At 43.4% G+C, this 15,299-nt stretch overlaps 1 protein-coding gene across 2 annotated transcripts in view; it reads right to left on the bottom strand.

The window, feature by feature from the left end:
• NCALD (neurocalcin delta) overlaps positions 1-15,299 on the bottom strand; it is a 49,187-nt gene that overhangs the window by 9,422 nt on the left and 24,466 nt on the right. For both annotated transcript variants that reach the window (XM_085537169.1, XM_015856111.3), the window contains 2 exons: positions 6,355-6,751; positions 447-552 (listed from right to left, as the gene is read on the bottom strand). In XM_085537169.1, coding sequence (XP_085393295.1) covers positions 447-552; positions 6,355-6,732 — 484 coding nt within the window. In that variant the 5' untranslated portion in view covers positions 6,733-6,751. The remainder of the gene's footprint in view (positions 1-446; positions 553-6,354; positions 6,752-15,299) is intronic.

The following is a 15,299-nucleotide window of genomic DNA, read 5'->3' as shown; positions in this document are numbered from 1 at the left end:
TACAAATTACTTTAATACGAAGTACTGAGAAGATGGGGTACATGGCAGAAGTGCAGGGAGGTTTCACTTGTTTTGCATTCAACAACCACCCTACCAGGTGAGAGCAGACAACAAGGGCAAGGGTTTTTAAAAACCTAAAATCCAGGCAAATCAATGCTCAGTTCCACAGTGGAAAAACATAAGTGTTTATCCTGAGACTACCATCTCCTAGTGTGAAATTAATGACCTGACAAGAAAAAAAAAATAACTTGTGTGAAAAATTAAAGACCTGAATATGGGTTTCTGAGCAATGTTTCTGAGCATCACACACATCTAAGTCCCAGAGACAGCAGGGCAGCTTGCCTGCAAAGGGATGAGGAGGGATCCTAGGCACCATGGCTTTGCCCATGAGGCCGGAGGAGGAGCAGGGAGGTTGAGGGGTCTCCTGGCATCTGAAGGGAGCTTACCATCACGGTTGGTGTCCATCTGGCGGAAGATCTTCTCTGTCCTTTTCTCTGGTGTTGACTCATCTTCCGGCATCTTCATTACAGAAGAAACCATCTTATAGATTGCCTGTGTGATATGACACGAGCAAAGAGCTGGTAAGAAGCACACTAGGTCAGCGTAGGGGTATGGTTACCTCCTGATGTCTGAAACAGGTAGAAAACACTCTGGAAACATTAGCTGGGACTTGTTCTGTGGTTGCTGAAGACACAAGTATATGCAGCTGCTCTCTATGGTGGGATACTCATTTAGGAAATAATGTCTTCCCTGACTTAGTCATAGTTGAACACAATCTCAGTTTGGACCGAGATTACATTTTCCCTTATAAGAACAGTCTTTGGATGAATTTATCACTTGGAGAGCACTTAGGCACTGGCAGCTCCTGGGACCTGGGGAGCAGAAAGACCACCACGATCTTGTTCCATGCTCCAGCATACCTCCATGCTGTGGCCTGCCCCAGTGCTACAGCCTATCTCAGTCCTGCAGCCTATCTCAGTGCTGCAACCTGTGAGACCATCTTCAGCTACCCAGGCTCCATTTTCACCTCTCCTATCCCTCACCCCACCTTGTGTACCCATCTGCCTTCCCCACCCTCAGTCAGCATCCTGCCTGTGGGAGGGCAGTGACTCATCCCTGCCTTTGCTGAGTCTCACAGATAAGGAAGGCTTGACCAGCAATGAGGTGGTCATCTTGTGTGCCTACAGAGCTAGAAAACACCATTCATAATTTGTCCCACACAGAATGTCTTAGTCCCACCCATTGTGGTTCTTTGCATGGACAGTTCCGTTAGTCACACATGATCCTAGCTGCCCCTAAAAGAGAGCTGATGTTAATTTTAAAGCAAGAAGCAGTGATCGTCTCTTCACCTCATTCTCTTGCTCTGCAAGCTGAGTTGTTGTTGCAGGACCCAGGAGGCTCATTGAAGTTCCTCTGCCTCCCTTTCTATCCATGAAATCCACTCTGCCTGGCACACACCAACATTCCAGCCCAGGATCCTCAGGGGACAGCCCTAGGAGCATCTCTGCATAGGTTCACCAGCTGCAGGACAAGGCTGAGCAGCATGTTCTACATGCAGACCGATGAGCACCCATTGCCTCAGCCATCTCACTGGCTTTCCCTCTGAGGGCAGAGCCAGCTCACCTTTCAAATCACCTAGCCTTTAAATAACTTGAAGCATAACCACCCTAAGAAAAACATTTATCTGTTTAATTAAATATTCATCACTTATGCTCAGTGCAGACAAACATCTGCTCTTTCAATTATGTCACCAATGCCGAGGCTGCAGGTTTCCTCATCTGCCATCTCCTGAGACTGTAATGCTGGTTACAGACTGGAGTGGAAGAACTTTTCAGTGTGGTCAGCTGCTGACTGCATGGGAAGGTGGATTCTTTTAATCATCATAAGGTAGGCTGTGGGAATGCCCAGGGTGTCCCAGGGGATTCAGGGTGCAATAGTGTGAGATGCAGAACAGACAGGGATGCTCTCCACTCAGCCTTGACTATCAAATGACCAGGAGAATAAGTAGAAGGGATGAACATGGGAACAAGCAGACATCAGGATGGGGGAGATGCAGGAAGGAGGGAATAGAGTTAGTGAACAAAAAAAGGAGTAAGAATCTGCACCTGCCTCATCCCAATCAGCATGTGAGCCTCTCAGGGATTAGAGCAGAGAAGAGGCTCATAAAGCTGCCACGTGTAAGCATCTTAGGCTGTCTAGCTTTTGTCTGAGGGAGGGAGGGGTGGAGAGGTCATTCCCTTGCTCAGGGTGAGAGGACAGCAAAGCAAAGAGTCTGCATTGAAAGTGTGGATGGAATGCCCTGGAGCAGCAGAGCAGGCATGTTTACTCTGGTCAAAGTAACCATAGTAAGAATATGCAGATTTTTAGGACAAAAAAAAGCTCTTCAAGATGACTTCATCCCACAGGGTCCTTTTCACAGAGGCGTGTGAAGGGAATAACAGATGAGATATTCTAGGAAAGCCAGATGGGAATAACATAGTAAGCGTTCCTTTCATGCTGAAAATGGTTCCTCTGGACAAATTCTTCTGTCCTTACTCAGAAGTTCAGTGGGAAGTTTTCCCAAAGTAAAAGCCAGCTAAAACTGATTCAGAATCTAGAGATTTGCCCCAAATTAATTCACTGCAGCTACACAGAGCTCTTTATTACTGGTTTGAAAGGCAAGTCTCAAAGGAAGCTGGTTTCATGCAATAACCCTGCAGAACTTGGCTGTGCCAGCCCCGGGCTGCATAAGCTGGCACTGAAGGGCTGCGGGAGCTCCAGTCCACATGGAGAACAATTCCTCATCCTCACAGCACAGCAGTAGAAAGCCAATGGTAACACTAAACAGTACAAGGTTTGGAGCTGATCATTTATCAGTTCCCAGGTGGACTTCTGCCAGGAAGGCTTCTTCAGCTCCCTTGCACCCCTGAATGCCACTATGCCACTCGGAAAGGGTTCTAAGAGTGAGCACAGGCTCCAGTTTCATCCACTCTGTCTGGTTCTTCCCTGAGCTCTTCCCTGTCACGTTCCACCTGTGTCTATAATAACTGCAGTGGGTGCTTTAGTGTAAGGTTCACATCTTTACCCAGCTGCTGCTCTGTGTAGCGTTAAGTGGCACTGCTAAGCACTGTCCAGAAACCTTTGTGAGGTCTATGCTTCTTTGCTGGCAAAGTGTCAGAGTGCTCCTTACAGTGATGGCAATGATGACAGCACAAATTTAGAGGCAATCCTTTTTCCTCAATCAGAATTAATTTTGACAGCTAGTGGTCTCATAAAGTGAATAAACAACCTGAAAAAAAATTGCTCTCCTTTTAATCCCATTGGGATTGGCAACCCTTCACATAGCACGGAGGTTGAAACTAGATTATCATGATGGTCCTTTTCAACTCAGGCCATTCTATGATTCTGTGATTTTTTATACCATCTGCACTGAAAGCTGTATCAGCTTCTACTTCTTCCCATATCAGCTTTTGTTTCCTTTGGGCCCAGCAGGTGAAATAGGTGTGCTCCATTAGTATTAAGCTGAAAGCGTTATTCTCACATCTTGGCTTAGGACTCTTAACGTGAATCCCATGATTCCACACTGTGAAAAGCAATACACCCCTAACACAGGGCTTCCATATTTTATCTGAAGTTTTAGTGTAAGAGATTTTTGCCAAACACATCCACTTCCATCCAGGGGAACAAAAACAAAGCTTCTATCTGGTTTGCAGTTATTTTTGAATGTTCTGAGCTATTTAGATTATGGGCAAACACATGAGAAACGTGAAAACCATTTCTAGAGCAGGAGAACCTGAAGCCTCTTTCTGCAGCACTTTGCAGATGTGCTGTGACTGGCAGTACTATTAGAGTTGCATCAAAATGTTTTTCTGAACTATTCATTGTGCTGGTGTTGGTACTAAGAAGGAAAATGTACGTAACCATTGGTATTAAAGAGAAAATGGCTGTGGAGAAATGGCTTTCCAAGCACAAAGGAAACAGTCTGAAAATGGTGAGCAGCTTGCCGTGCTTCTCTTCCACATTATTTCAAATGCAGTAATCCCAGGGTACCCTGGGGCTGTAAGAAGGGGCAGCATTTTTGAGGGAAACTACTTTTAAATTGGTTGCTTTTTTTTTTTTTTTTTTTTTTGGTGTTCATTTTGATACATCATCTCAAACAAGAATCTAAATGAGAACACAGTAAACTGCTATATCAATATGCAAATGTATGCTAGATAAGGGACGTGTGATAGGTTCCTCTGAGACACGTATCAGAGATATTACAGAGTTCAGTTTTTCACAGTCAGCAGCTGAGGGCATCCACAAAGACATTCAACACAGAATCCTGTCTTTCCATATTAAAAAAATAATCATCTTCCGTAAATGAAAGTGATAGTTTCTAACTGCTTTTTTATAAGGCTGATCACTGTACATCAAATGGGCACTTCTTGCCTGGTTTCAGATCACAGCTGAATGTACTTTCAGAAACCATGTGACAAATCATAGAATCATAGAATGGCCTGGGTTGGAAGGGGCTTCAAGGACCATGAATATCCAACCCCCTACTGTATGCAGGGCCATCAACCTCCACATTTAATACCAAACCAGGCTGCCCAGGGCCCCATCCCACCTGGCCTTGAACACCTCCATGGATGGGGCATCCACAGCCTTCCTGGGCAGCCTGTGCCAGCACCTCACCACTCTCTTGGTAATCCTACCCAACAGGATGGATCTAGGGGCTCCCACTGCCTCCTATACTGCAGGTTCACTTTGTAGTGGCAGCATGGTTGTACAAGATAGTGCTATAATTTGGTACCAAGATATTGACAAAGGTGGCCAAGCATTTCAGCCTCTAAGCATGCTGGTGAGCAGGTCTATGGTCACTGGGAAAAGCTGCTATTTCTGCTGGTCCCTGCTTGGAGCACTGCAGAGATCCCAACCATCGAGACTCTAAATTTGATATGAACACACCTGTGGCCTTGTTCTCTGTATCTGTAAACCTCCTGATTTGGGGATGTATGTTGCTACTGAGCACTTGTGCCTCCTGTAAACAGGAGGCAGCCTTTGATGTCTCCTCCCAGGGAGAAGTCATTTGCTAGAGCTGGGATCCCTTCGTCTTTGCTTTGTGTTTTCTTTGTTCCTTAGGGATTCTCTTGTTATTTTTCATGACAAGAAGTATAGCTAGAAAAAACGTACTGACAGCCTGTATCCTGGCCCATGGGGGTGGAAGATTTGAAGGAATGGAGTTTCTTCTAATGCAAATATGCCACTGCACTGAGACTGTGTGGTGTCTGTTTGCTCGGGGCAGCCCTGCTTCTTAGTCCAGAATTTGGAGCACAAAACAAAATTGGTGGAAAACAACACAACAACTCAACATTTGCAACCGAGCCAAGTATCTGCTCTTACTGAAGGAGTGTGTTTGTTACTGTTTGGAGGACACAGAAGACCCCTGACAGAAAGACAAGGGCATCACACATTACACTGATTCCATACACACAGCTTGACATCACAGGCTGTAATTTGTATGTGTATTCTTTTCCCTTCATTTCCAGTACAAATACAAATCTGCATAATACAGTACATAGCAAGCACTGCAAAATTACCAATGAAATGAAGGATCTGATAACAGGCTTTTTTTTATTATTCTTTCTTGAACGATGCTGCATTACACAGACTCAAGCTGTGTAAATATGCGACTGCACCAAAAATGTTTTAAAGCTTTGAGTAGAGTGACGTACCTCGAGGGTAAAAACATGTTAGAGAAAGACACAGAATGAGGTGGGACTCCTATTAACAGCACAAGAAAATGCATCCAAAGAAGTAGTGTATGGAAACTTCATCTATCCAATGAAGGTTTGTCTGTACTGGCAAGTTAATACAAAGATAGCTGGTACGGTATTAAGTATACAGACCATGCTGGAATTAGACAGATGTGTTTTAAAATACATGGGCTGTTTTTTCATAACAACATGATTTCAAAGCAGATTTCTTATTGAGGGAGCCTCCCTTCCTTAAAAGTAGGCTATCTGGCTAATCTAAGATGCCTGCTTGGTCCAACTGTAATTAACTGTAATTAGTTGGCAGTGATTTCCCAGAGGGCAGAAGCACACTAATCAGCAGGCTAACTGCTCCACTCCAACACAGCACAGCTCCTGGAGGAGAGCTTCCTGTGCAGTGTATCACTCAGAAAATCATAGACTGAATATCAAATGCTGGAGGATGAATTGTGACAAACCTTAGCCAAAAGAAATAGCATTTTACATTCGAGTATTATACAGAGAATCAGAACATCAATCCCCAGTGCCGCCACAATTTTCACCCAGCTTTCATTCTGGCATTGCTCCATGACATGTTTGGAATGAGTGAGGTGAAGGGGTGCCTTTGAGCAGCACATACCTGTACGATTTCCAGCATCTCTGACTTACTGATGTAGCCATTCCCATCGAGATCATACATGCTGAATGCCCACTTCAGCTTCTGCTCCAGTTTACCTCTCGACGTCACGCTCAAGGCTATGATGAATTCTCTGAAATCTATTGTTCCATCTCCATTGGCATCAAAAGTGCGGAACACATGTTCCGCAAACTTAGAAGCGTCCCCATAAGGGAAAAAGTTCCCATAGATTTTTTTAAACTCCTCCATGGATAAGTGTCCACTCGGGCAGTCTCTCAAGAAGCCCTTGTACCACTCCTGGATCTCGTGTTCTGTAAAGTCTGTACTTTCTAGCAAATCTTGCATGACTTCAGGGCGTAGCTTGCTGTTCTGCTTTCCCATGTTGGTGTCAAAATGTTACCTACAGAGGAAAAAAAAAACCACATTCATTTTAGTTATAATAGTTATTAACATTCATAATTATTAATAACAATTAGCTTGAAAGCTGCAAAAGAACAGCGTACTGGAGTTTTCTGACAACTTGGGAATCAACTGAAAGTTTTGACAGTGTCTCCTGCTACAAGCACACTCTGCAAAAACTAACAAGCCTCTCCTACATGTTATTTATTTTACCCTTTCACAGTGTGGAGAACTGTCGTTGCACTGAATTTATTGCCATCCTACTTTCCCTTTTCAATCCCCATGTAAGCAATGGATGATATGAGGTGCAGGCTAACTGGTAGCTGTGTGCCACAGCACAACCCCCAGCCAACCCAACCAGCTCAGGGACCTCACCCCAAAAAGCTGCTTTTATTTAACTTAATTAATGGTATCAGAATGCATCTACCGTGGTCACAGAAACTGGGAGCTCCAAAGAACTTCTGGATACATCTTCATGAGTCAACTAGAGCAACCCATACTTTGCCTCTCTTGTTTGTCATGGATCAAATCCCATTTTATTTTGAATGCAGATAAAATCTGGGCAGATTTTATGAACGGTGGATTCCCCATCCCCAAAATATGTGGGGGTTGTTGATGGTGGATTTTTTTTGTTGGGTTTATTTTTGTTGGTATGCTTGTTTAAAAATCTCCTTGTTGCCAGAAATTGGAGTTCTTAGTAAGTAGCAGTAGTCTGGGTGGTCACGACTCTTTGAAAACAAAACCTTTTTAAGAAAGGGAGAAAAAAAGGAGAAAGTATCCAGACAACAACACTGAAAATTCATTTCACTGAAATTACCAGTTAAGAAAAATTCCTTTACCTCCACCATCTCAGTTAAATCGCTTTAATTATATTTTATTTAAGGCAAGTTGCTACACACTGTGCAGCAGATTTACTAACTATTGGAGCTGTTTTAAGGTTCAGAGCCTGGGTGCGTTGGCTCCAAAGTACAGCACCATCATTTGTCCTGGAAGTTTAGTGTTACACCTGAAATGTGGGGAGGGACGCTTTGTCGACAGAAACCTGCCTGAGAATTCATCAGGGGAACGACAGTCACAGCTGAAATCTGATGTGTGGACAAGTTAAGTAGAACTGCAAAATAATTTATACAAGACTCCCACGCTGTTGTCAGAGCAGAGTCTCTGAGATGCCGAGATGGATTTATGAACGATGCCTGGAGTGGCAAATGAATGTTCAGTAAAATGTCCTTTCCGGATCAAGGTAATACTTTTAAAAAGCACAGAATAAAACAGAATCATTAAGTGACAGCAGCAGCTACTGAGAAACGCACTACAATTTGAAGCTCAGCTCCTGCCTCTCCTATATGACACTAGGAAAGAGAAACAGGGGCTCCCCCTAACTGATGTTTATTGTTTCCTGTGGAAAGAAGCTGAATTCTCACAGGGAGAATTTGAACTCCTCAAGGCAGTTGGAGGACTGTCTCCTTCATCTCCTACATTCTTGAACCACAGCAACCTGAAAGCTTTATTTCTCAGAGATGAGATGGCAGGATCCATCTTAGATCTGCCTCCACAGGCTCCACCAGCTGCATGTCTGAGTTCCTAGAGCCAATGGAGAGGATGCGCCCTGCTCATGGACAGGAGGCTGACACACTGACGAGTCCTGTCCACTGGGAGCTCCTGCATCTCCTGCCCGCTTCAAGGGTCTGCACAACTAGCTCAATCCAAATTATGTCTTTTCTTCCCGAAGGATTTCCTAGACACTTGGAAAGTGGAAGATGCCACCTCAAAGATAATTTTTGACAACTACACTTCCTCCTGATGAAAACCTACCATATAGTTCTTCAGTCATCCAAGCTCTTACTACCCTGAAAATGTCAGAAATGTCCCTGTTCTATAGACCCAGTTCAACAGCTGAGTGTTGCATTGCCTTCGGTGGGTGTTGGTTGGGATTCCCAGTAAACAACATGGGTGCAAGCAGAGTGCACAGATCACATTAGACACAATTGTGCTAAGCAAAATGGCAGGAGTGAGGTCTTCCAGCAGGATGGAAAAGCACTTTGGCAAGTGAAGCAGCAAGGCTTAGTTTAAAATGGCACCATTTTAATAAAAGCAATGCAGCAAAATCCCACAGCACTTAGTATCTACCCATGCCTGCAGCCTGCAGCTGCCCCACAGCCCCTGCTCTGCAGACACTGAAGGAGGGAGGGAAGATCTCTGAACCACGCACAAGCCAGCTGCAGTGGGAGCAGGCTGGCATTAGCAGCATAATCCCTTGCTGCTTTTTAATACCTCAAACATTTGGGAATGCAAAGCTCAGCCTGTGCACTTCCAGTCTGGAGTCTTATGAAAATAGTATTCGGTCTCTGGCCTTCATGAGATAACCAACAATGTGTTTCAGACCAAAAAATGATGCATTTATAGCTGCAGATAGCTGCAGGTTTAATCTATTTTTACCAAGGAATCAAAAAAAGACAGGATAACAGGATGCACTGCATTTTTTTGCTAGCTGCAAAACATTGCCATCAGGAAAAATTCTGTGTTCTCCAGGCACGAAGGGAGAACCAACCTTATGTGGTTCAGCAAGGGGCAGAAACTCGCAGCCACTGTGATACCAAGCAATGAAGTCAAAAGCCATAGAATTTTTCTTGAGCCCACTTGCAATGAATTTGTATCATGGTCCTCGCCCTCTGACTTGTTCATTATTAATAGGTGCTGTTCTAGGAACCACAACGAAGGGATTTATTGTGCCCATTCCATCAGCAGCAGATCAAAATGCCTTCGCAGCCAAGTACAGAAAATCCTTGAGGACACTCAAAGATCCTTATAATCACTTCGTAAACTGCTGCCTGCCTCTTCAGGATAGACTGGATTATGTGCAGAGCACAGTGAGCTGAGAGACTTCCAGTCAGCAATGGCAGCAATAAATGCAAAGAACAAAACGAAGCTGAATCTGCTCAGGCATTTTCCCCACATTTTATCACCTCCTGTAGATCTCTCAAAGTTCTAATAAATTGTGAGGTGCAAATAATAAAAGCAAATAAGTAGTGAATGCCAATCAGTGGCAAAGGAAAGCACTGACAATCCTGAAAAATAACTACTGGAGGTATACAAAAGAAATAGATTTGTTTGTTAATGATAATGTTTACTTGCAGTTTCTTCCACTGATGCGACAGTGCTGGACTTGACTTGATGGATATGAATGGCTTCGGTGAGGGACAACATGGCAGAAAAATATTGTGATGCCTTCTTTCTGAGGACAATATTATTTGGCAAAGTAAGGTATTGATGATGCATTTACAGATGGAAAGGTCAATCTCATTTCAGCCCGCAGACAATCAGAAAGGCAAACATCTCTGCTGGGTGGTTGCTAAAAGAAGAATCTGTTTGCTGGTTATTGCAGGAAATGTCACAGGGAATGCTCCATACATCAAGTATTTAGAGCTAGGTCTAATCAGGCCTAGGTGTGGAATTTTTCACGAGACCAAAGGCAAAGCTTGTCAACCATCAGAATGCTATGGCGATTACAAGAGGACTAACAAAAGTAGTGACGGGTTTCTCCAGGACCACCTTTCCGAGCAGCGCAGCACACTGCACAGATGGACCTCGGCACTGATTCAGCCTTCCCAGACAGAGCCCTGACTGGGCAGAAAGGCAACGAACCCTTATTCTGCTGCTTTTATTCCTTTTCTCTTTTTTTTGGAGCAGTATCTCAGCACGTGTTTTTGAAAGAAGATACAACTCACTACAAATCACACAAGGACTTCAGAAAATATTCCTGCAGATTAAAATTCTCAGCATTGCCACTCTCAGTTTATCTGATGATATTGGCAAACAGCAGAAAAACCCACAAAAAACAGATAAAATTCACAAGCAAGATTCATTAAAAAAAACCTGACATCCTCTTATGAATATTCACAAGAGCAGCAAACAGATTTGCAGTGCAGTATAACAAGTACACCATGTCTGAAACATCCAGCATGGGGTAGATCTTCACTGTCCTCCATCCCCCTCGAGGGGATCTTCCCCTGAAGAAAGTGCCGATGAGACAGCACTTACTCCTGGGTTTCCTGCTACAGCCCCCAGGTGAAACCAAGGACAAGAAGTGACAGCAAAACCTTTACAGATCTTCTTAAAGTGGGGTGGGCAGCCCAAGCAGGAGCAGCTGCACGTTTGTGAGTTGCAAACTTGGAGACGCTTATGGATATTGAACATCAAAAGCCCAGGCTCTTATCCCTGCAGATTTACCCTTGCAGAGAAATGTTACAGCTGCTCCACGACGTCTCCTGTTTCTTTTTATCATAATTCCTTCATGCATTTTAGCAATCAGAGCTGGAGAGGGGAGTGGAATAGGACAGGGAGCAGAAAGGCACTGCCCCTGTCAATATATGCACTACTACCAGGGTCTTCAGCGTCAGTGGCAGATGTTAGATAACATCTAGATGTCTGCTTTCAAACTGCTTCCTGCAAGGCTGAGTTCATGGTACAGGATTATATGACTAGGCGTATTTCTGGTATTAGGAGCTGAGAGGAAAGATCACATTATGCAGATACGCACAGTGTAGTGCAGTAACTCCACTTGTGTTCATGGTCAGTAATGCTTTCCATTTTAAAGACTTGCTTGTATAAACTTATCTGCTGAAGAGAACTATCCCTTCCATTGCTTGTATAATGGGCTTTGTCTCACCACCCCAACCCATCAGGTTTGGGTTGCACAGGAACATCAACCAGGTCTGCTTTCCAGCTGCTGGCAGTCAGCTGCTTGCTGCTGCCCAGGGAGCAGCCAACCCACACAGATGGTGAGGTCACAGAATCACAGAATCATTAAAGTAGGAAAAGATATCTAAAGTCATCCAGTCCAACACCAGCACACTGACTATGTTCCTCAGTGCCTCATCTACACTTTTCTTGATAGTGACTACATCACCTACCTGGGCAGCCTTTTCCAATGCACTGCCTCTCTGAGAAGAAATGTCTCCTAGTACCCAACCCGAATCTCCCCTGGCACAACTCGAGGCCACCACCTCCTGTCCTATCGCTGTTATCTGGGAGAAGAGGCTGACCTCCACATTGCCACAACCTCTTTTCAGGCAGTTATAAAGAGCAGTATGATCTCCCTGAGCCACCTCTTCTCCAGACTGAACAACCCCAGTTGCCTCAGTCATTCCCCATAAGGCTTGTGCTCCAGACTTTTCAGTCTCTACCACTTCAAAGAGAAGCTCAATGAGAGCTGTCTAGGAAGGTTTTCTACTCAGGCATAACCTCTGTTTTCACATAGGCATAGACAAGTAGTGAGGACTTCCAGAGAAGTGACTACTGGAACTGCACATAAAGAAGTCCATCTTCCCAAATCCTACAATGACCTTTCAAGGGATAAATAGAGAGCTTGAACCCTATGCTTCCCTGTGCGTGTGAAGGGACACCAGCCTCCAGACTTGTTGTGTGCCTGGGATTTATCCAAAGTGCTTTGGGAAGTGAGAAGAAACCCATCACCCTACGAGCTGTGTGAAAAATAACGCAGTATGTGCTGATTAGTCATCCTTCAGGGCTGCCCAGCAAAGGCTTCACCCACCCAGCACAGCTTAACAGTAATATTTCCCATGCTGAATGAGAAATATGGAGATAAAAAAGATAACAGGAATCAAATGAAAGAAGACCTCACACAAATTTGGCTAAGCCCTCTTCCAAGGCTCCCAAAGAGTCTCCCTATTTCATTTCATTTTTTTTCCTCATTGTTTAAGAACTCTCTACAATAAAAATCATGATGACATGCCTGTACTTTTTGGTTCACAATTATCCTTTTATGGAGAGCTGAGGAATGGCAGTTCACCGCAGGCTTTGTGAGAAATAAAATACTGATTTTTTCATTAATCCTGGGTAGAGCCATCTCAGGTCTTTAAAATGACTAACTCTTAGTCTTGGCAGGCTTGAGACGACTCTTTTGTGCATTGGATATATGTATATAGATTTGATTTCTTCAGTCTCTGCAGAATGACTATCATTGCAGAAGTATGTTTGCCTTTGCCCAGTAATTCAAGACCAAGGACAACAGAGACTTTGCTAACACAGTACGTTAGGATGACCATCCTTAGGAGGATGTTTCTCCACCCTTTGCTGCATTCAGCAGTTTCACTACACACAGAACACTTGCAGCGTTTATAAACACTGGTGCTGAGCTCACTGCAGGGGAGCTGTTGGAACATCTCAGCCTGTTCCAGCTGGGGTGGCTTAATCTCATGGTGTTCCTTCCAAAGGAGACCATATCTCAAGATCTGAATGACACACATTTTGTACAGCGATTTTGTCTTCTTTTATGAGACCAGCTTAGGAGCCTGAAGTTTCTTTGTTTAACAACTCTGTTTAGGAACATATTTTCCAAAATGCTCAAGGTCACATTTTTCAACCACAGTTTACCTCAGGCTTCTCAAAAGAAGCTCCTCTTCTGTTTGGACACCTGTGTAATAGGCAGCTTCTCAAGAAGTGTCTGTAATAAGCAAGCTGAGATCTCCCAGAAAATAAGACCATTTATTTTGGTACCTAACAAGGGCCTGGGCGCTTTAGAATAGCCCTCCTCCTCACCCACCTCGCTGCAATTTGCTTTTATCCTGATCCTCACATCTCAGCTATGTCGAGCGCAGTTTATTCTCTTCTTTTCTGAAGTGCTCCTTCCCTTTGTGTAAGGCACTCACCAGCAGTAACATAACCCTGCCCGGTGCACCCAAGCAGACCCGTCATCAAATTCACCTAGCAGCAACTTTATCGGGTTTCTAATCTGTCCTACATCTCGCACAGTCCCTTTATGTAACCATATATGCAATACCTTGGTGGGAGGGAGTGGAAACTGAAGCAGAAAGCTACTGTTGCACAAAGTAACAGGAGAAGCCAATGTGAATTCATGATCTCGATTTTTTTTATCTTTGTAAATAAATAGCATGTGACTCCCAAAGAGTGACATTTGTGCTTACTCTACCCTTAAAAGAATTGCTAACAGATGGTCTCCTATCCCACAGCAGAGACTCGGTGTTGACAGATAAAATGAAAGCATGATACTGAAAAACCCAGAGCCATTAACTGCCAAACACGATGTGTTTAACGATGGAAAAAAAGGAGCGATGTTCTACCTGGAAAGCAACTGAGGGTTTTTGTTCCACATTGAAGAAATTTCATGGAACTTTCTCAGGGAAAGTAAGCAACAAGAGAATGGAAGTGGGAGGTTTTGGCAGCCAGGACCAGAACCTTGTTAAGGAGGTGGAAACATGATGCACTGAGTTAATGCTGGAGTTTACTACTTCATGAATATGAATGTCCATGCCAGCACCTAGCACTGTCAGCCTGTCTGAACACGGGGGACCTGAGGAAGAGACGAGTTTTAAGGCCAAAGTAATTTTGTAGAGATTGTAAGAATTTTTGAGAACCACTTTGAAAGAGACGTTTTAACTGCAGAGAAAGCGCTGATTTTTTTCACTGTGCGTGTTGTTTCTAAGAATTCTTACATCCCTGTATCTGCAGGATGAGCCTGTGAGCAGCACTGGCTGAACATTTTTTCCAGTAGAAACCATTTCCATCCAACAGTGCAGCAGAGTTGACATCAAAATGCTTTGTGGAAACGTGTTGCATTCAGAAAAAAAAACATCTAGAAAAATGTCAGAATTATTCATTTTAACTTTATAGTTTCATTTTAACAAAGATTAAGGTTTGTGACTTTATTTTATTATTAATTTTGTTTTGACTTTTATATTGGGTGTTAAATTTTGTACCATGATAGTTTTGACATTACTGATAACACAATTTATTACCAGTGCAGTTAAATAACTTGGTGTTTCCAAATCATTCTTAACTTCCATCCTGCTGGGAAATTTTGATGTTTAGTTCCAATTTGTTGTGAAAATAAATATAAATGTCAAAATTTCCTGTGGATCAGGAATTTCAGATTCTAACCAGCTCTAATCAACAACAAAGCCATCTGCTTCGTGTTAATGACTTGGGGCAGTATGTAATACTGCAGAACAGGGTTATTTTCTGTTGCTCAGCATCGCTTGTGGAAGTCAATGACATATGGCATGGTTTTAGCTCCTCGTTGTTTAGGGAAGTCTGAGGCTAGCCACTTTTATTCTTCATTCTATATTGCTACATTAAAGGAACTCATCAGTGAAACCCGAGATTTTCCTGTGAATGTATGAGAAAATATCCTCCCAGTGACATATGGCTCAGCCTACAGCCCCGACATCTGAAGGGATCCTGCTTAACCAGCTAGATCCTTTCCAAACCACAGCACAGAAAGTTACTTTCATTTTGCAAAGATTTTAAATCGATAATTTAAATAAAACACGCTTCACAATAATTTCACATTTTTTGGAAAATTAGGAGGAAGACTTTGTGTCTTGTAGCTTCATTCAGATGAGAAACAGCTTGATTTCTATTTGAGAAGTTATGTTGTCATGATGAACTTCAGCACTAATGGAATAAAATAGTATGTTGACAGTAGTTTGAGGCAACACCTGTGCTATTGTTTCCTAAAAACTCTTCCCTGTGTTCCCAACTAAATTCTTCATGCTGCAGACAAGGAATTG

The sequence above is a fragment of the Coturnix japonica genome, chromosome 2 (genome assembly GCF_054131305.1).
Source record: "Coturnix japonica strain WE chromosome 2, WE-NBRP24, whole genome shotgun sequence".
Classification (NCBI taxonomy): Eukaryota; Metazoa; Chordata; class Aves; order Galliformes; family Phasianidae; genus Coturnix; species Coturnix japonica.
This window is presented reverse-complemented; position numbering and strand designations above follow the sequence as displayed.